The sequence below is a fragment of the Lontra canadensis genome, unplaced genomic scaffold (assembly GCF_010015895.1).
Source record: "Lontra canadensis isolate GAN:19392208 unplaced genomic scaffold, GSC_riverotter_1.0 scaffold29, whole genome shotgun sequence".
NCBI classification, from domain to species: Eukaryota; Metazoa; Chordata; class Mammalia; order Carnivora; family Mustelidae; genus Lontra; species Lontra canadensis.
The window spans coordinates 14,687,973-14,709,553 of NW_022631023.1; the positions used below are offsets into that span (position 1 = coordinate 14,687,973).

A 21,581-nucleotide genomic window follows, 5' to 3' on the forward strand; every position below is an offset into this window, starting at 1 on the left:
CTGTGTACACTTTCCAACAATTATCGATGGTAGATTTTAAAGGAATTTGTGTCTGCTTTTATTATCATAATCTCTAAAAACTCTATAATCTTTTTTAATCAAGAAAGGATTTTCCACTTTAATGTTCAATCATATTAGAAAGAAGATGTGATGAGCCATTTCTAAATAGTTTATATTGTAGGAACTGGAAAATTATATAGAAAGCCCAGCTAATTAGCTGGGAAACAGTATGCTATACATTAATACTCGATGAAAAGCTTACAGAGGTTTTCAGCCCCAAGAAATTCTAGTATTCTATTGTCTGCTTGTTTTTTTGTTTGTTTTTTGTTTTTTGCTTTTTTAAGCAAGCATTATCCATTTCATTGAACACCTTTAGAAACTTCAGGCAACTTTTGTTTACAAAAGTTTTACAGTTACAGACTTGGTTTATTAAAGATTTGTGGTGTTGGCCGAAAGCTGGAGGGGATAATTGCATTTAACTAAATTCAACATTCACTTAAGAAAATTGTGTTCCCAAACCACACATGCCCACAAAAGAAAAATACAATATAATCTACCACAGAAAGGGAAATGACAAATGAGAAGTCAATAGTGTAACCTTTAGGAAGGTGGCCACTTGCTACATTTTGGGAATGATAGTAGTTTGACTGCAAATGGCAATAAACAAATCCTCTTCAGACAGAACAGTCTGTTGCATGATGGAATGTCATTTTCCAGGTCTCATTCGTCTGCAAGAGCTCATCAAAGCTCCCTCCAGATATAACATTAAGATCAAAATCCGTCAGCTGCCCTCTGGGAATAAAGATGCCAAGCCTTTGCTCAAGGAGATGAAGAAGGGCAAGGAGTTCTATGTGATATTTGATTGTTCACATGGAACAGCTGCAGAAATCCTTAAGCAGGTAAGAGGGGCAGGGAGGGATGAAGTGGGGGGTGGATTTGTTCATATCTCTTTCTCAAAAATGCCATCTGGCTTCACTCAGTGCAGCATGATGAAACTGCAGCAGTCAGGTTTAGGATGAGGATTACAGCTTTCAGAACACTTTTAAAGGATTCAGGGAGTTCATAGGGCTCAGGGAATTCAAAGAAGCCACCTGTTGAATAAAGTTGTAGATGTGGGGTTCTATGTATTGGGAGGTGTGTAGATCCTGTCAGCAGAGAAGGATGACATTTCAAGGCTATTAAACATATTTTCTTTTACATCTCTTGCAAGGACTGAGCAGATTTCATTTACATAACACCTGACTTGTCCTAAATATATCTTCCTCATGGCAAGACCTCTTTTGTCAAACATGTAGGATTTTGAGCATAGTGAAAAGAGGACACAGGGACAACAAAGAAAAGATGCTTCTCTCTTCTGACTTGTCACAGACAATGAGCTGCCATGCATTAATCTTGATGAATACTGTGGGTGGAAACACTTGATAAATTGTGAAATCGTATGTAAATGAAAGATGTTAGTAATGTTAGGAATAATGAAAACAATAGGGTAATCATTCCTGAGCACTTTAGGATATAGTACTGGTCTAAGGAAGATAAAGCATAGACTCGTGGTCCTCAACCCAGAGTGATTTTGTAACTTTGGGGACTTTTGGCAATGTCTAGGCACATTTTGGGTTGTCATATTGGGGACAGTGGCACTCTCCTGGCAACTAGTATTTAGAGGCCAGGGATGCTACTAAATATTCTATAATGCACAGGACATCCCCCACAACTAAGAACTGTTACCCTAAAATGCCAGTAGTGCTGGGTTTGAAAAACTCTGGCATAGACAAAGACAATGGAAAAGGCTAGCGAGATGCTTAAAATAGATGCATTAATAAAAGATCAAGGGACGAATTTGAAGAAACATGGGAAAAAATACCCAGGTCATATTAACGTGGCCTTAATGGGTGTTTCTTTGTATTTAATTTAAGCAATTATTGTGGCATAAGGCAATGTTCTTATCTGAAATGACAAACCATTATTGTACTCCCCGGTTTAAAAGGTTTGGGATGTGCTATGTGGTTGACTGGAAATGGGCACTAATTTCACAAGTAGATCAACCCCCTGCACAAATGTAGAGCTGTGGATTTCCAAATCACTTGGGAGAGCTCTTAGAGCAGCCATCCCTCATGACTCTCCAGTGCTGGATCTCATATTTGAAGGGCATCTCTCCGAAGCCATCGAATTCAGAGTTGAGTCTTTAATTTCACTGAAAGTAGACAATCAGGAAAGTTGACTAGAGGTTTCCGTTATCTCCTGGATGATTACACTAAAAATCTATTTCAAGGCATAGAACATATTTTAAGTTGCAGTTGAAAACAGTCTTAGAGTGACACCTGGGTGGTTCAGTTGGTTAAGTGTCCGACTCTTGATGTCACCTTGGATCTGGATCTCAGGGTTGTGAATCCAAGCCCCCATTGAGCTCCATGCTGGGCATGGAGTCTACTTAAAAACAAACAAACAAACAAACAAAAACTGAGACATCATCAAGGTTAATCTTCTCACTTGAGAGGTTCAAGAAACTGGAACTCAGCCTCCTCTATCCCAGCCTGCACCTTATCCACTATGAAATGTTGCTTTTCCAGTTAGGAGGAGAGTATGTGTTACCAACTTTTAGGTACAGTTGCATTAACAAATCTTCAGCTATTATAATTAAAATGATCTCTCATTAAAGAAAGCAAGCATGTTGCAGTGATGTCCACAGCTCACTTTAAAGGTAAAATAAATAGAATCAGCCCACTTTATCTTAAGGTTTCATTTGAGAATTTCAATACAGTTCATTAAAGTGTGTAATGGGGTGTGAACCAGAACTGAGAAAAATACCCAGATTTTATGTGTAGCCCTCAAAATGCTAAGAAGTATCTCTTCCCAGGAGTCTGTTATAACAGAGACTGGGGACTTCCACTACATTTAAGAGAATGACTTGCCGATGAGTCTTTTCCTGGTGAGATACCCACTTGGCTCACATAACTGGCAACCTCTCCCCTAAAGCACAGGCTTAGAATGGGCAAGCCTGGGAAAGAGCTGCTAGAGTTTTTCCTCTATGTCAATAAATATGGATGTAATGTTCTTTTGACGCAACTGGCTCTTTCCTGGTAGCATAGAGATTACATCATTCAAAGACCAATTTTTTTTAAGATTTTATTTATTTATTTGACAGAGAAAGAGATCACAAGTAGGCAGAGAGGCAGGTGGCGGGAGTAGGGGGGGGAAGCAGGCTCCCTGCTGAGCAGAGAGCCTGATGTGGTGCTCAATCCAAGGACCCTGGGATCATGACCTGAGCCCAAGGCAGAGGCTTTAACCCACTGAGCCACCCAGGCGCCCCAAAGACCAATTTTTTAAACAACAAACCAAAAAACTCTTCTTAGTGAAGCACACCAAAGAAGTGTCTGCTGGGGTAAGGGAGTGAGGGATTAGTTCAGCTTTGTTTTAGCCATTGACACGCACCCTTTTGCCTCAGTCCTTGCCATATCATATTTTATCTTGTGTTTACTCTTCCTCCTCAGGTGCATGGTAAGATTGTTGTGAGGCATTGTGGGAAACTACTAAAGAGCATGTTCATCCAACTTTTGTTGTAGACTACTGAGCTACAGATGGGGGTGGGGGGCTCCTGGTTGGTTTAACCAGGTTTAATCTGGACCTCCAAGAAGCTGTGTGGTTGGCAAGTGAGATTGAAGACCTCAGGACTTTGTATTAATGTCAAAATGAGGCCCAAGTGCTCCGTGTGATCCAGCTTGACTTGACCCATTAGCGTTGGGCAACAACCTGTAGAAACGAAGAGACCTTCCCTCTGTCTGCCAAGCATGTCCCTAGGGAAGCTGGAGAGTGCAGGAGTTCAAGGTCCTAATTCTGGCCACCATTCAACCAATCTCTTCCTACCTCTTCTACTGAAGTGCAAATGATGGTGCCTGGCATCCTATATACTGTCTTATGCAGGCTCAAATAACCCCAGGGTAAATTTGGTATTCTCAGCTCAGAGTTGAAGAAACTAAAGCTCAGATACGTTAAGTGCCCCAACTAGGTCACTCTTTGATTGGCCAGGCTGCCTCATGGTCTGGAGACCACCTATTATCAGAGCCTGTGTGCCCACTTTACCATGAAGGACCCCCATTCAGAATGGATAAGCCTTTCCATTTCAAAATAAGCTTCCAGAAATGTCTGGAGAAAACACAACCACCTGCTGCTGGTCTCCTTCAGAGGATATTAATATTAATAGTTCCTGCTTTTTTGGAGACTAAAATCATTGCTGATAAAATTTCCTCTGCCAGGTCAACTTGGCTTTCTTCTCAAGTACACTTTCCATTATTTCCGTGCATTTCTCTGCATCTTCATCATATTTTACTACTTTTTAATGATTCTTCAGGAAAAAAAAGAAATCAAATGCATTTTAAAGAAGATATCCGACATTTATCTAAAAGTAAAAATTGGGGAAAAGTCTATAGTTATTCTTGGGCATGCTAATCACTCCAGCAAAGTAATTATTTCTATTCATATTGAACAAGTGCTATATGATGAGAATCTGAAAAGTTATTTCCCAAAAATTAGTTAGAAATTCAAATATCAAGACTTGATTAGGTTACAAAGGAACAGAGACTTCATATGAATGAACTGTCTTCGTGAATTTCTGTAGTCTGAGAGTGGCTCCAACAACCAGCAGCACACACAGGGGACCCATCCCGTTACTTGGTGTCCTCTTCTCTCCCTGTGCATCTGCCACCTCCCAGCTGGTATCCTGCTGCTTCACAAGGATACTCCTCTCTCTAAGCCTGTCTCCAATGTGGACACTTCCAGTTGTCTACAACTCTTTGCTTTCACTTCCTCCAAGTCCCACTCTCTTCCCACTGACTCTTCAGTGCCACCTTATCTGCCCCCTTGTTGGCTTCTAAGAGTGATTCTACCAAGAGAGTGCTGATGGGAGGGAATTTAAAGGTAAGGAACTAGATAAGAAGACTGTACTAGCATGCCTAAAATGTGCCCAGTGCCATGCTGGGTGTTAAGAAACTATCTCCTTGGATCTACACAGTAATTTTTGGTATAATTAGTTTGATCCCTCTTTTGCACACAAAAATTGAAGCTCAGGGGCACCTGGGTGGCTTGGTGGGTTAAAGCCTCTGCCTTCGGCTCATCATGATCCCAGGGTCCTGGGATCGAGCCCCACATCGGGCTCTCTGCTCAGCGGGGAGCCTGCTTCCTCCTCTCTCTCTGCCTGCCTCTCTGCCTACTTGTGGTCTCTGTCTGTCAAATAAATAAATAAAATCTTAAAAAAAGATTTGAAGCTCAGAGATACTAATAATTTCATCTACCATGTGATGAGTATGTTCTTAATGCAAACATCCCAGCATTGACTCATTTGTTGTCCATATTCCCTAGAACACTATAACCTCCAAGGGGATAGAAACCTCCTTTGTCTTGTTCTCCCAAATCCCGAGCATGTACATTACTTGAAACATAGGGTTCAATACTGCTCTGTTGAATGTGTAAAGGAAAGGGGTGAATGAATGATCCAAGAATGATACTAGAAGCTCTTGATAAAAGCAATCTCCAAATCACCTCCCTTCCATCTGACTTAGTGTACTATACTCTCATCTCTGCCAAGGCATTTGAACAAGTTGTTCTTCTATGCCTCAGTTTCCTCAAAGGAAGGTTTTATTCAATCCCCGAAATCCTATATTAAGACCTGTAATGCATTTCAGCCTACGATTCCACTTCCTGAAAATAAATTTGCCTCTTCAGAGAAATGCATAGTCACTTTCAAATCCTGTAATAGGATTGAGAAAGCAAGTCACAATTTCAAGCAGGGTAGCCGGAATCTTAATGCTTCCCTGATAGAAAGGGAGGGAACACTGTGATACTCCATCCAGCAGGGAAGCTGCATCCCTGGGCCAACTCCCTGAGCTGGAGAGCAGCCATACCAAGCATGAACATACTGTTTCTGACTCAGGAAACCTGCTCTCTTGTTTACATGAACAAGTGTGTCAGAAGAGAGACTTCTTTCCCCTCACGACACTTATAGCAATGAGTATGAAACTATAATTGAGCCATTAGTCTCCATAAAACATTTTAGTACCAAAATATTTTGTGGAATTATATCACATTTTCTCCTGTCAACATTTGTGCATTCTTGTTTTTAATTTTTTCCTTTCTGTCAATTAGCATAACAAGGCCAGTGAGAAAATTCTTTTTTTTTTTTTTTTTTTTTAATCCTGGCTTCCTTCTACTAGGACATGCAAGGGCAATGCTGATTAATCAAATAATTTTATGCATTGATTCTTTCCTCATAGAAGTTGAACCTATTGCCCGGGACTGGGATGAAGAGAGGTGGTTAGAAGGGGTTCATTTCATGTTTCCACAGGACAGAAGCACTGTCAGTCTTCACCTCTCAACACAGAAAACAGACAGTCAAGCAGTATAACTGTGATGTGCCAAGAGGTTATAAACCTATGTTTGGAACCCACACCCACTAAGTCAGATATGTAACCCCATCTCTAATCATACACACACATAGTAGGCCAAAGACCTTAAGAACTACCTCTTATGGAACTCCCTGGGTGCCAGGCACCGTTGCTAAGAAGATAAAATGCATCATTCACTTAATTTTTATGAGAAAATTCTATACACAATAAAGTGACAGAGCTCAGAGAGCTTTTGTTACTTGCCCAAGGTCACAGAGCCAGCAATGGCTAGGCTGGGAGGCTGGGATTCGAAACTTACCTCAGGATTTAAAAAGGAGGAAAAAAAAAATCCCAATCTGCTGCTATTATATACACTAAGATGCCAACTGATTCTCTTCACAGTAGACCATGGAACACATTCTAATTAGACTCTGTACTTCTTTAATGCAGTGTTTCATTCTATTCTCCAACATCCCATCATTGTCTAGTTTACCTAAGTCCTTAAGAAATGTTGATTATATTGAAACCAAGGAGAGACTGTAGTAGAGACACAGAAAAATTCACTCTTTCATTTAACACATATTTGTTGAGCACTGATTGAAGGTGAGAAAGATACAACTGTAAAAACAACAACAACATAAAATAAATCCCTGCCCCGTTGATCAAAAAAAAGAGCTTGAAAATTAAAGTCATGGAATGTGGCTACCCAATGCCCACAGACTGGTGAAATACAGGGAAACTCATTTCTAAAGCAGGAAGGGACTGGGACGAGAGTCTTAGACTGAAGGTTGGTAGATCCAGTAGCAAATTCTGCTCTTGCCCTAATAGAATAAAATAATCGCCATTCATTGGGCACTCACTATGTGCCAGAATATGCTATGCATTCCACTAGGATATCTTCTTATCCTCTCAAAATATCCCATGTTATAGATGAGATAAATGAATTTCCAGGTCATCCACCTAATTAATGGCAAGGCTGGAATTTCAAGCCAGGGCTTAACGTGGCAATGATTTGAGTTTCTTAGATCTTTTAAATATGCTGCTTTGAGCAAGACCATTGATTCTTCTTCAACACAGTGACTTCATCTGCAAAATAGGATTGTAGGATTCTAATCTTGCTAAGATTCTCTTTTGCTCTGAGCCTCCATGCATATAAGTGATTAGGAATCCTTTTTTCCCAGTGTCCAAACATAAAGAATTTGCACATTGCCTTGTACTTAGTAGGCTTTCAAAGAAATGAGGGAATAATTAAACAGTTCATTTTCTTTTAAGTTCCTCGAGTCCTTTGGTAGCCTTTGAGACAATTAATTGAAGTTCATTACTTTGGCTAAATCCTGACGATGTAATAATGATGACTCTCAATTTATTCTAACAGATGATAATGTGTAGTACAGTATATAATTATTTTGGCAACACATTCTCAACCCAATTGTTTCTCTCAGGCTGATATTAAAATCCATTTACATTTCCTGAGCATAGAGTAAGTTTGGGTTGTAAGGAGCAGTTCATAGATATGAAAATGTTACTTAATATGCACAAGAATTAACTGACCTCTGTGAATAACTAATAATGTAGTGAAAGAATTTGCAATGTGACTATACTTTTAGTGCACAGGATGCCCAAATTGCATACTTGGAAAAACTTCCAAACAGTAGATTTGGAAAAGGGTGTAGATTTGTTTCTATCTAAATTGAGAGGTAATAAAAATCACATGTATGCCTCAGAAATACTCTAATGCTTAATTCCAGCTACATCAGAATTTGGTCGTAATAGGTGATAAGAGAAATTATCCTTGCAAAAGAAGTGGGGATAATTTAGAAGGAATCATGTTTATAACTTGAATATCTGATATCAAAGCATGTCTTAAACCTTTAGCAGGATTAGTGAACCTCGGCATTATTCAAAATTTGGGGAATGTTTATTCACCTCCATGTGCCTTTTCCAGGAGAAAAGATCCATAGCTTTGATCAGATTCTCTAAAGAAGCCTAAGACTGAAGTAGGTTAAAAATCACTTTGCTATGTTAACCACATCAGCTTCTTCAACCCTTCATAAATGCAAGATTTTACCAAAAGAATCTTCCCACCCTACTTTCCCCATGACTGTTAGACAAATCCTTCTGCTTAAGGGTGACCATGTAGGACGTAAATTTCACTATTTATTCAGCTAGCATATATTAGATGTTTTGTATGTGTTAAAGACTACACCAAGGTAGGGGGAATAAAATATAATGAAAAACTCTAGTGTGTTGGATGCGTTTATTTAACAGAGGACTTTGTGATTCATTATTTGCTACATCTGTTAAATGGGAATGTCATAGTACATATCTCACATTGTTCTGAGAGAAATAAATATGACAATGCCTATAAGGCATTAAGCCCACCACTGATGCATGAAATATTCCACATGTGAGACATTACCATCAGCAATATCATTAGTGATATGTGCCTAGGCAAAACTACAAGACTGATACAGTGTTTCCCACTGCTAACCCTGTCACTGCATTACTTCTTAAACTTTGTAACCATGGTCCCCAAACCTCCTCTCAAGCCTGACTTTCCAAGCCTCCCTATTATACGTTGCTCAATGTCATTAAATCTCCACACCAAATTTAACACACTACATTTTCTCCTCTACCATTCTCCAGCCAGTTTTCCAGAACTACTTTCTCCTCCTGCCCCTGTTTTGGTGACCAGAAACACCAGCCAATTGTTCAATCCAGAAACCTAGGAGTTCGCTTGACTCTACCTTATCCTTCCTATTTGTGAGTTACCAAATTTTGTAGCTTCTGCCTTCTAAATATGTTTCAGATTCCACCTCCTTTCTTCCATCTCTGTCATCATCTTTCTCCTACACTACAACAATTGATCGCTCTGTTGCAAGCCCCCCTTTCTCCCCATCCAGCATCCATGTAGGCTCAAAAACTGTGCGTTCCAAATAAAAAATGTGACCTCATTCTTCTCATTTGAAATTCTTGGGCCCTCAACCACCACGCCTGCATTGCCTTAAGGCACAACCTTGTACAGCTAGGTCCAACTCTCTGGACAGAAGGCTCCCTCAAAACTACATGGGCAGCTTATCAAGTTCTCTTAGTTTGGGGGTTCATTTCTTATGATAAAGCTCCAACTCCTGTGGTTCTAACTCTGGTCTCACCAAACAACCATATGCTTTTTTTTGGGTTCTCACTGAACAGGAGAACTTTGCACAAATTATTGACTTTCCAGGACACCTGGGTGGCTCAGTCAGTTAAGCCTCTGCCTTCAGTTCAGGTCAAGATCCCAGGGTGCAGGGATTGAGCCCTGCATTGGCCTCCTTACTCATCAGGGAGCCTGCTTCTCCCTTTCCCTCTGCCTGCCACTCCCCCTGCTTGGGCTCTCTCTCTCTGTCAAATAAATAAAATCTTAGAAAAAAAAATATTGACTTTCCTGCCACATATACCTCCTATAATCAATTAGTAAGTTAACATAGCACAAAGAACCCAGGATTGAAATCAAACCTGGGTTCAACTGCTGTAACTATGCCCTGTCTTTCAAATCTATAAATTGAAGAAAGCACCTTCTCTCCAGGAGTATAAATAAACAAAACAAAACAACCCCAAACCAAAACCAAAATCTATGACAGCAGTGGGCATTTTGTAACACTCAGAAAACAGTCACTCTGATCATTATTGCTATGGCTTAAAAGTATAAGCTTGGTTAATATGAATAGATGGTTCTCAGCTGGGCCTGCATGTGAGTATTACCTGGGGAGGTCTGAAAACATAGCGATGCCTAGAACATATCCCAAACCAAATAAATGAGAATATTTACAATGGGATACAGGCATTGGTGTTTTTTAAAATACACTGAAAAATACTCATATAAATAGTTTCTAAACCTGATATTTATTAAATAAATGGACTAAACGTCTGAAAAGCTGAAGAACGGGACCCAGACTCACGATGATGTCACTCGTCTATAGATATCTCATGAGACCAGCAAGATCATTATTTAATGGCTGCACGCCCATCTCTCCCTCAAATAGTTATCTTCAGGGTAATTGGAGATATAGTTTTTGTTACCACCATTAGGAAAGTAGCTTGTTGCAAAAAGACTAAAATGTATTCAACATCTTTATTTTGTGAATTTTCCAGGTTTGTTCAGTACTTTGTGTAGATTTGTTCAACACTTTGCTGCTCAAACTTTTCTTCCATTGTGCTCTTCTTTTTTTTTTTAAGATTTTTATTTATTTGACAGAGAGAGATCACAAGTAGGCAGAGAGACAGGCAGAGAGAGAGGGGGAAGCAGGCTCCCTGCTGAGCAGAGAGCCCAATGTGGGGCTCGATCCCAGGACCCCAGGATCATGACCTGAGCCAAAGGCAGAGGATTTAACCCACTGAGCCACTCAGGCACCCCGTGTTCTTTTTTAAGCATCATTTTCCCACCAGTGTTTCCTGGATGTTGCAGAGGGTTTATTCTTTCCGTTCATGTAATCCTCCAAAATCCTTACTCTCTCCTTTTGCTGGGTTGCCTGTTTCATTCTGCCAGGGGAAATCTTTTCTCCTGCTCTATTGTCAGCAATCCATATCCCTTAAATATCGTAAACACTTCTGTTGTGCACCTGGGTGGTACAATCTGGCTCTTCTAGTGGGGTGATGTCCCAGAGTGAAACTAAACCTCATTGGTTTTCATTCCACTTATTAATATCTATTAACATCAGTTTCCCTTCTCCTCCTGGCCAAACTTCCTAGAGGGAGAAGCTTAAAAAAAATTAAAACTTGAAGATACTCCCAAATAGTATGGCCATTTCATCCATCAGCACTTTCTGGAAAATCCTTTGCTTTTCTTTCATTTCTCTTGGAGGCAGGAGGAAACTGGCCTGGGTTTGTCCATGGCATAGCACCCCCTTCCAGAGGAAGGAAAAGCCCTAGACTCTATTTGTGGGCACCTTGTATCTGTACATATGCACATCGTTAGCATGTGTATGTGAATGGAGGGACACAGAAAAATTTAGAATGTTTTCAACTTTAAACACTTTTCTCCTTGACACGTGTACTTGCTATTACTATACCAAAGTGGTGCTATCTCAGGTGCTGGGATCATAAAAGATGAGCAGATGTGGCGCATTGCTTTCCTATTGATGCTGTAAGAAATTTTCACAAATGTGGTGACTTAAAACAATACAAAGGTATTTTCTTACAGTTGTCACAAGTCTGAAGTCAAGGTGTGGCCAGGGCTGCATTGCTTTTGAAGGCTTTAGGGGAGAATTCAATTCCTTGCCTTTTCCAGCTGCTAAAGGCTATCTTCATTCCTTGGCTTGTGGCCCCACCTCAATGGCCTTCCCACCCCCATCTACTTTCCTATCACCTTCTCTGCCTTCTGACCTCCTGCTTCCAGCTTATAAGGATCCTTGTGATTATATTGGACCCACTTGGATAAGCCAGAGTAACCCCCTCCAAAATTAAAATCTTTAACTTTATCACTTCTGCAAAGCTCTTTTTTCACATATAAAGTAACATTTTAATAGATTGTAGGAATTAGGATATGGACACTTCTATGGGACCATTATTTAGCCTACTCCATAAAGAGTTCTATATACCTAATGCTATTTTCTATGCATTCCATTGTTACCTTTGTAGATATAGGTTATGATCATTTATTTTGACATGAGTTGTTTTTTTTTTTTACAATGATAAAGACTGATCTCAAGGCCTACTTATACTTAGCTTGTTCTACTAAAAGTGTGTTGTCAAAGAAGCATCCTTCTCAAAAGGATAGTGTAGATGCAGCCTACAATGCCCCAGTTGACAGGTAAGAAAGAACTACACCCTAACTCTCAAACCTTCTTCTTAAAATCACTGCTCTGAAACCTGATACCATTCAACTGATTTCCTAAAGATTATTCTTATGTAGAAATAACTTATTTCTATCTTGAGGTAAAACCATTATATTAGCCACATTGCATATCACACATTTGGAAGTTGTTCAGTTGAAATTATTGACTAAAAACCATGTCTAATGGCTGAGAATTTATCCTGATATTGAGAAGGCTATAAAAGGAGCAATACTCTTTAGGTAGGCCAATATAAACTTCTAAGACACCTATTTTTCAATGGAAAGAAGCAGTAATAAAAACCTTTATAAATATTACAAGAATACTCAAAAATTGCTCAGGAGCACTCCAGTTTCCATTTTAAGTTTCTGCTATTATGATAGCAGCCGATGCCAATTATTTGTGACATATGGCTTGTCCTTAGTAATGGATGCTGAGAATTTGCAGAGGATTTTTTTGTTACTGCCTCTATAGCACTGCATTGCCTTCTGAAAAATGATCATATTGAAATATGGTACAGTCTACTTGAGATACCAGGACATGTTATTGGAAGACTTTTACCTAAAGACTTTCTAGGTATCTTATAGGCCAACTGTGTCACCAACCACAGAAGTTACAACCCACAAACTATGTTGGTCATCTTCATCTAGACTTGAATGAGGGCTCTCGAGACAAACTAAAACATGATCTTTGTGCTGCTCAGGTGTTATGTGATAACCCATCTAAATCCAAGAGATAGTCTTTGCCAAGAACAACAGGACTACACCAAGGAAAGTCAATGGTGCTGTTAACAAGGTCATGAGTGTTCTGTTATAAAAGCTCCAGAGAGCAGATGGGCTGAGGTGGGGCCACCCTTGTTAATGAGTAATGACTATGTATCAGGGTATAATAATAACAGTGGGACCATTAGAATTATCCTTTGGAAATTCAACTGCCAATGAGTTTTATTTTATCTTCTGGTGATTCATTTTAACTACAAAAGGAAGAAAATTGTAATGATTTTCAAGCCACTGAGAAAACAGAATAGTCATGTGGCACTTCTGTAATAGTATAATCCAGAGAAACTCTTCCAGTAGGTATGGGTCACCCTTCCTCTTGCTGGTCTAGGAATATGTTTTCTAGATAACATGGAATATCATACATAGGCAAAGTATTAAGACTTTTAGTCTTTTGGTATTTTTCTCTGTGTTAATCAGGGTTTTCCAGAGAAATAGAACAAATAGGAGATAGATGTGAAAAGATGTATTATGAATAGGTTCACCTGACCTGGAGGCTGAGAAGGCCCACAATCTGCCATCCGCAAACTGGAGACCCAGTAAAGCTGTGGTGTAATTCCTGTTGGGGTCTGGAGGCCTGAGAACCAGAAGAGCCAATGGTGAAAATCCCAGTCCAAGAGCAGGAGAAAAGCAAAGTTCCGGCTCAGTCAGGCAGTAAGAAAAACGATGCATTCCTCCTTCCTCTGCCTTTTTGCTCTATTCAGGGTCTCAGTGGACTGGATGATACCCACTACATTGCAGGGGGTGGGGAGGGTTCATCTGCTTTATCTCATCTGGAAATACACTCACAGACACACCCAGAAATAGTGTTTAATCTAGGAACCCATTGGCCTGGTCAAGTTGACACATGAAATTAACCATCATAGTCTCTTTTGAATTTTTATAACTGATTCTGCAGGGACATAGAGTATGATTAACTCTGAATATTATTTTATTGGAAGCCTTTTCTGTTGCTCTAACCTAACTGAGCTACGTGAGACCTGAATAGTCCATCCCTCTTTATGTGAAAAAGATCTTTCAGCTTCTCCCAACCATGATAATTTATTATGTGCTATTTATTTATTACACAATAACCTAGCCTAGAAAATACATTTGAAACAAAGTGGTAAATATTTTTTTTTTTTAAGGAGAAGAGTTGGAAAGAAGGGGGAAATTAGATAAGAAAGACAAAGCTGAATGGTACTGGCACACATAAAATATATACCTTGTATTTCTACTTGTTGCTAAAGGAGAAACCACAATTTTCACCCTCAACGCCCCAGCATTCAAAACAAAGTCATAAAAGAAAAGAGTACTTACATGCCTTGCAATACTCATGAAACAGGAAATTGTATTTATTCAGAACAGAAACAGCTTGCTATGGCCCTCATAACTTCGTTAGTCACCTATCAGGGTGAAATCTCTAGAGGGTGAACCTATGTCAGTATCTTTCCTCCCTCCATGGCCAAAACCAGCACATGGCCCCACCCAAGAGGGCGCACACAAGAAGGCAGGAAATGCAATCCTGCCCTTTGTCCTTCCAGTTGGGAAATTGGCAATGGCACAAATTATGTCCAAACTATGGGTCTTCTGAAATCAAGAAGAGTAGTAGATACTCAGTCTATCCCTCTTATAAATATATAATGCTATTGAAAGGGCTGGATTTTTTACTATCAATCTAAGTCAATGATATGATGTCAGTTATTTAAAAAGAATAATTCTGTTAAGAAAAAACCATTATTATAAGAACATATTAGTGGAAGCAATGAAGGGTAATATGTCATCAATATCAATACTATTGAACAGCCACATTTATTACACATTAGTGTGTGTGATGTGTTGTGTTTTATGCTGTTAAAAATGATTTAAAGATAGCCAGAACTAGTTTCTGGCAATATTGACTTGGTAAAGTATACATTGCCTAGGTCCGCACCGCCTGCCTAGTCTGGCACACAAGCACACTATCAAAATTCAAAGAGGGTAGTTTTTCTAATGAAAAAGTGAATTTTGCAAAGATTAGAAAACTCCCCATATCATGACTATACTTTTTTATTTGAAAAACTGACATTTATCTTGATGTGACATTTTCTTAATCCCTTAATGACTTTTAGTTGAAATACCAACGTGCAGAGAGAAAATCGTCATGTGAATGCAATACTTTTATTTATAAAGTATGTTACTATTAAATGATAGAGCTGCTGGTCCAGACCAGTCCACAGACTCTCACATGGACAGTTGTTTAAAAAGCACACTTTTGGTGCTTCTGGCTTTATTCTTACCCAGAAGCTTTTCATTCACCTGTGTCCTAGAGAGTCCACAAAGGTGGCAGATGAATGATTCACGACCATACTTATTTCTTAATTCCCATTTCTAGGATGTTCAGGGGAAGAACCAGGAGGCACCGACCCGGGCACTAGGTAGGGAAAGTCAAGAACAGAGATTTTTTGAGTGTGCTAAATGAAAAACATACTCAGACGACCCAAGGGTTCTTTCTGCATTAAAAGTAGATCTGCTAGCTGAATATTCACTACCTCCTCATAACTTTTTTCTAGCATTAAATAAGAGGTGTATCAAATGAATACTTTCCTTCAGGAATTAAAAAATAACAAGAAGGATTAGTTGAATGGTTGCTTAAAAAGGGAGGGGAGAATGCCTATGCCCTCAACTGGTAACTAAATGTCTCCATTATCAAATTTTAAAAAGAAAAGTCAGCCCACTTGCAAAGCTAAAAATTCAGGTGCCTTTTTGTTTCTTTTTCAGTTTCAGAAACAATATTTTGAATCTCAGTGTCCAGCTCTGTATCTTGACATAAAACTTGCCCCATCCTCTCTGAAGAGGTAGTCTTGGCTGCAATTACACTATCTAACGACCAAAGCGAAAAATTGGATTCCTGACTGACCCCGGCAGGTTAGCTCTTTATGCTTCAATGATATAAGAGACCAGCTAACAAGACCTCACCATGCATGGCTTTAAACATTATTGATGGCCCTAAAGCAATTCTACCTTTTTTAAAATTCTTTTGTGTGCCTGGTCTTGTTATCACCATAGAAGTGACTTATACACGGTGGGCTCACGATTCACGAGAGTTTCTTGTCATTTGTCTTACCTTCATGACATTACAATTTCACTAAATATTCCTCTGGTCTCTACATTAGCAAACAGGGCAAAAGAATTACAGGATTCATGTGTTCCGTGCTGTCAACGGATACCCTCTTCATTCTTTATCCTTCTCGTGTAAAACCATTCAAGTTTACATATCTTGGGCACTTTCTAGGACCTCTGATAACAGGGTTGCCTTTCCTGAGATCTTTTCAATCCCTCTCTTCTGTTGAAGTTGATGTGAATGGACATGTTTTCCATGGAGCAGTGTTTTTCAACCACTTCTGTGGCAAACAGAAACCCAGGCTCTGCCCTAGAGAATTCCAGTTTGGGATGTCTCTGTGATGGAGTCGAAGAATATCTCATTTTAAAACCTCCAGAGGAGATTCTCATTTGCATTCAGAGTTTATCAAAGTTGTGAGGATAACACCTTGGAAATTTGATTTCTGAGTCTTCTCCATACGTTTCTATACAAATACCAAGAAACAGCACCCAAATGGTCCTTTGCTGACCTCCCCCAACCCAAGGAAGGTGATACTCTTGATTTAGAAGACATAGAAACCTTCCCTTATCTCCAAATCATTTGCAACTGTTTCTATTCAATGGACACTATTTCCAGGAATCTAAAAGTAGTATCACATTCTAATAAACTTACTCTACCTAGAACCCTTGTCCTTTCTCTTCACCTCTTTCCCCCATTCCCTACCAGGTAAAAACGATACACAGAATGTCTAGTCCAGAACTGTCAAGGTCCCAAGTAGGTAACTGAGGATCAAAATTAAGAGGCAGTGTGACATTTGTACAAAATAGTCCCCATCCTTCCATCTAGAAACAAATCCTCTTTTCCCCTACTCGTATTGTGGGATAAGATGGGAAAGCAGTAGAAGGCTTCAGAGATATGCATATGTATAAGCCCCCATTTAAATATATCTGCATACCAGTATTGCAATTCAACATTTAATGAGTTCTCTGAGGCAGTATGATAAATATTAAAGCTAAGGAGATCAATAAAATATCTAAGCATGGGGTTACTAAGACACTTAGGCAATAAGGACACCAAAACACTGTTATTAAGGTCAGATCCAAATATTAAATTTGTTGCACATAAACTATTTTTAATTTTTTAAAATTTAAATTAGACCTACCACTTCAGTGAAGATCGAACGAACATAGTCTAATGAAAGAACATTGGATGGAGGTTAATGGCCTGAGTCCTCATCTGCCCACATCAGCTCCCTTTCAGCCACTGATCTGTCTCAGGTTTCTGATGTGCTGAATCTGTGGACTTCCAAAGCCCCTTCCTGCTCTGTGTCGTCAAGATATTGCAATTGCCCCGCTAATGATCTATTTCTTATTGTAATTCTGTTTCTGATTCTTTCCCCTTATTGCTTTTTTGCAGATTCTGTTCATGGGCATGATGACTGAGTACTATCACTACTTTTTCACAACCCTGGTAAGCACTTCAGGTAGAAATGTATTCCATGCAATATAGAAAATGTCTCCAGTTATTTCAGTAGTCAGTCCCACCAGTGTCAGAGGTAGGATATTGTCATGGAGATTCATCTTACTTTCTTAAAAATCCTGTAAATCCAGAAATGCTGAACAACAGGTTCTTTCTTTTTTTTTTTTTTTCTTTCTTTCTTTCTTTCTTTCTTTCTTTCTTTCTTAACTAGTACCAGTGCATGTGCATCTGGAAAGGGATTTAAATGATACTTTCATTAAATAGAAGCTGTCAAAGTACAAACTAGTCATAAAGAAGAATCACCTACATTTTTATATACATTAGAAGTTCGCACACTAGTGTTTCTCAGCTTTTTTGATCTTATATGATTTACCTGCCTGTGTCCAGTAGATAGCTAGGTTAGCCGGGGTCACCGACCAGGTGTTTTGAAGATCATCAAGAAAAGGAGCATGGGAGATGCTTTGCACAGCGAACATTTTTCACCACTAAAAAATAAAAAAAAGAAAAAAAAAAAAAAAGAATCATGGTTCTGAACCTAAGAAATTCAAAAGAGACTATAACATCTTAAATTTTGAGATTTTCATATCAAGGAAGAATGATTTAGGGTATTTAACATATCAAAATGATGTGATAGCTCCCATTCAATTTTAAAAATCAGACACACACAGACTTCACTTTCTCATAGGAGAAGAAAACACATAACCAACCTTTTTTTTTTTTTCTTAAAGATTTTATTTATTTACCTGACACACACAGAGAGATCACAAGTAGGCAGAGAGGCAGCAGAGAGAGAGGGGGAAGCATGTTCCCTGCAGAGAACCTAATGCAGGGCTGGATCCCAGGACCCTGAGAGTATGACCTGAGCCAAAGGCAGAGGCTTAACCCACTGAGCCATCCAGGTGCCCCTAAATTTCTTTAGATTTTTTTAAATGTATTGTCTGACAGAGAGAGACATGGCGAGAGAGGGATCACAAGCAGGGGCAGTGGGAGAGGGAGAAGCAGGCTTCCCGTTGAGCAGGGAGCCTGATGCATGGCTCCATTCGAGTACCCTGGGATCATGACCTGAGCTGAAGGCAGATGCTTAACTACTGAGCCACCCAGGGGCCCCTCGTAACCAATCTTCTTTGCCAATCTGTAATGGTGTGTTGACTGCAATCTACCTAGGTTCCGGGAAATTTCCTAAGAGTTTATTTTACGAAATAAAACTGGCAAGGTAAGCTGGTGAGTAAGGGAAATAAAATAATTTGGAACAAGAACCAGGCAACTGTCCTTGAATACATACCACGAATTACCTTGAATACGTACCAGTGAATTCCACTCCTCGCTCAAGTGTCTCTGGGACCATGAGATCAGTGTTCCAGGGCAGGTGCCAAAAGCATCAGTGTTCCAGAGCTTGGGGTAAGGGAGTGGGATGCAGGGCAGAAAAATCTTAAACTAAACTTTCCATGATCTTCCCTCCATCACTGATATCCTAATCAGGGCTTCTGTCAGAACAGTTGAAGAAACGCCTAAGAATTTAAAAGCATCTTACTTAGGTCACAAGTACAGCCCTTCCCCCATCACCATGAACAACTGGGTTCTGCTCAAGACAGCATGGACACCTGCCTCAGAACTTTCTGTCATCCCACTGTACACACTCCTAAGAGCTGGTTTTGTTGAGATTTGAGACAATGAAATCTAAAAAGCCTGGTCTTCACAGAGACCCTTCGGAACAAACAACTTGCCCTCACAGTCTTGCTTTTTTCATCCTTACTGACAAGCAAATGTTACAAACCAGAGCCTGGACTTTCCATATTCTATAATGCATAGGAAGCTTAATTTGTGGGCCAACCTAATTTTGTACCTGTGTATTGTATTTATTTTAGTGCACCTCATTAAGTACTGTGGAGCCTGTGAGGGGTTCCATATGCATCCTGGAATTTTCTGACTTCTTGTGGTTTAAGCAACTTCCCTTCCATTCATTGAGCATGCTAAAGGAAATCATTCCTTTTAGGGTCTTATTCTTTAAATTTGCTTCCTTAAGCATTTTCCTTGGGTTTTGTCTGCATTCTGCCATGCTTTTTATATTCTTATCATTCTTGCCCATGAGTATTGACAAAACTTAAAGAAGAAAGAAAGTTATGTAGTACAAGGGGGGAAAATAGAACAATTTAGAAGGAAGAACTCTTTTCTGATACTGAGCCAGGAGCACAGATCTTCCCTCTTAAAGCTTTACAGTCTAATCCAACGTTATCCTGGGAAAGAATAGCAGTGTAAAGAATTATTCAAAAGAACAAATCTGTGCATATCTTCTACAAATACAGATCATGAGGTGTTTCTGAAGCTACTTCTTAGGAACCACAGCCACCCCTGATCTTGTAGTATCTTGCCTTGCACTTCCGCAAAACAGTTACACTGTTAGCAAATGTTTATGGAAGTTTTTCTCCTTTTATTCCCATTAAATGTTATTCTGAAAGTTTGGTTTATTTTAAATGTGAGATATTTTTAATGACATATGTTAGAGTGAAACCTTTCTTCACGAGAAGAAAGTTGAAATTTTTATATCATTTTAAATATGAATCAGCGAAGGCAAGTAGCTTAAGCATCTTAAGCTTAAGCTTTTGACTCAGGTCAGGACCCCAGGGTCCTGAGTCCCTCTCTACTCAGAGGGGAGTCTGCTTCTCTCTCTCCCTCTGTCCCTAACCCCCTCATCCCCCTTCCCCTGCTCATGCTCTCACTTTCAAATAAATAAACAAACAAACAAACAAATAAATACAATCTTTGAAAAAGTAAATATAAATGAACATAAGCCTCTGGATTATACTCAGCCTCAACTGTAATCGAAAATGCAAGTGGGTTAAACTTTTCTCCCTGAAACATTGCCTGAAGGGGAATTAGTTCTATGGTCATGATACTCATGTTCACACAACTCTAAGCTCTAGTTTATTCCTCGAAGAGAACACTTCACTTTTTTTAATTTTTTTTATTAACATATAATGTATTATTAGCCCCAGGGGTACAGGTCTATAAATCGCCAGGTTTATACACTTCACAGCACTCACCATAGCACATACCCTCCCCAATGTCTATAACCCCACCTCCCTCTCCCTACGCCCCTCCCCAGCAACCCTCAGTTTTTTTGTGAGATTAAGAGTCTCTTATGGTTTGTCTCCCTCCCAATCCCATCTTGTTTCATTTATTCTTTTCCTGCCCCCCAAACCCCCCACGTTGCATCTCCACTTCCTCATATCAGGGAGATCATATGATAGTTGTCTTTCTCCAATTGACTTATTTCGCTTAGCATAATACCCTCTAGTTCCATCCACATCATCACAAATGGCAAGATTTCAGTTCTTTTGATGGCTGCATAGTGTTCCATTGTATATATATACCACATCTTCTTTATCCATTCATCTGTTGATGGACATCTAGGTTCTTTCCACAGTTTGGCTATTGTGGACATTGATGCTATAAACATTTGGGTGCACATACCCTTTCGGATCACTACATTTGTATCTTTAGGGTACATACACAGTAGTGCAACTGCTGGGTCATAGGGTAGCTCTATTTTCAGCTTTCTGAGGAAACGCCATGCTGTTTTCCAGAGTGGTTGCACCAGCTTGCATTCCCACCAACAGTGTAGGAGGGAGAACCCTTCACTTCTTATTCAGAGCATCTGTCCAGTGAATGTTCTTCAAGCCCTCATTGTTTGGGGCATGGGTCAATGAGCCAGGGAATGGTATTTTTTTCCTCCTGGAAGTGATCTTCCTATCACATGCAGGGGCAAGTTCCAAATTTCATCTCCTTTACAAGATATGAGGCAGCAAAAAGTGATGGAAAAGAGTGGTATTGCGGCTGACAAGTGGGTCATCCTTGGACCACTCACATCACCACTGAGAACTTTGGAGTCTTCATCTATAAAATAAATCCCTTACAACTTACCACTCCCTTACAACTCCCCCAAACACTATACTCTAAAAACAGAACTATAAGTTCTCAGAATACTGTAACCTGTTCCCAAGGACATACTAATTATCAACAGCCAAATTCCTCTTCTTGATTCATCCAAATTCTAATAGTATTGCAAAAAATAGAGGAAAAA

At 39.5% G+C, this 21,581-nt stretch overlaps 1 protein-coding gene across 4 annotated transcripts in view; it reads left to right on the forward strand.

Annotated features, from left to right (window-relative positions):
• GRIK1 (glutamate ionotropic receptor kainate type subunit 1) overlaps nt 1–21,581 on the forward strand; it is a 376,109-nt gene that overhangs the window by 251,274 nt on the left and 103,254 nt on the right. For all 4 annotated transcript variants that reach the window (XM_032865454.1, XM_032865452.1, XM_032865451.1 and 1 more), the window contains exons 4-5: nt 718–899; nt 17,438–17,491. In XM_032865454.1, the coding sequence (XP_032721345.1) occupies nt 718–899; nt 17,438–17,491 (236 nt within the window). The remainder of the gene's footprint in view (nt 1–717; nt 900–17,437; nt 17,492–21,581) is intronic.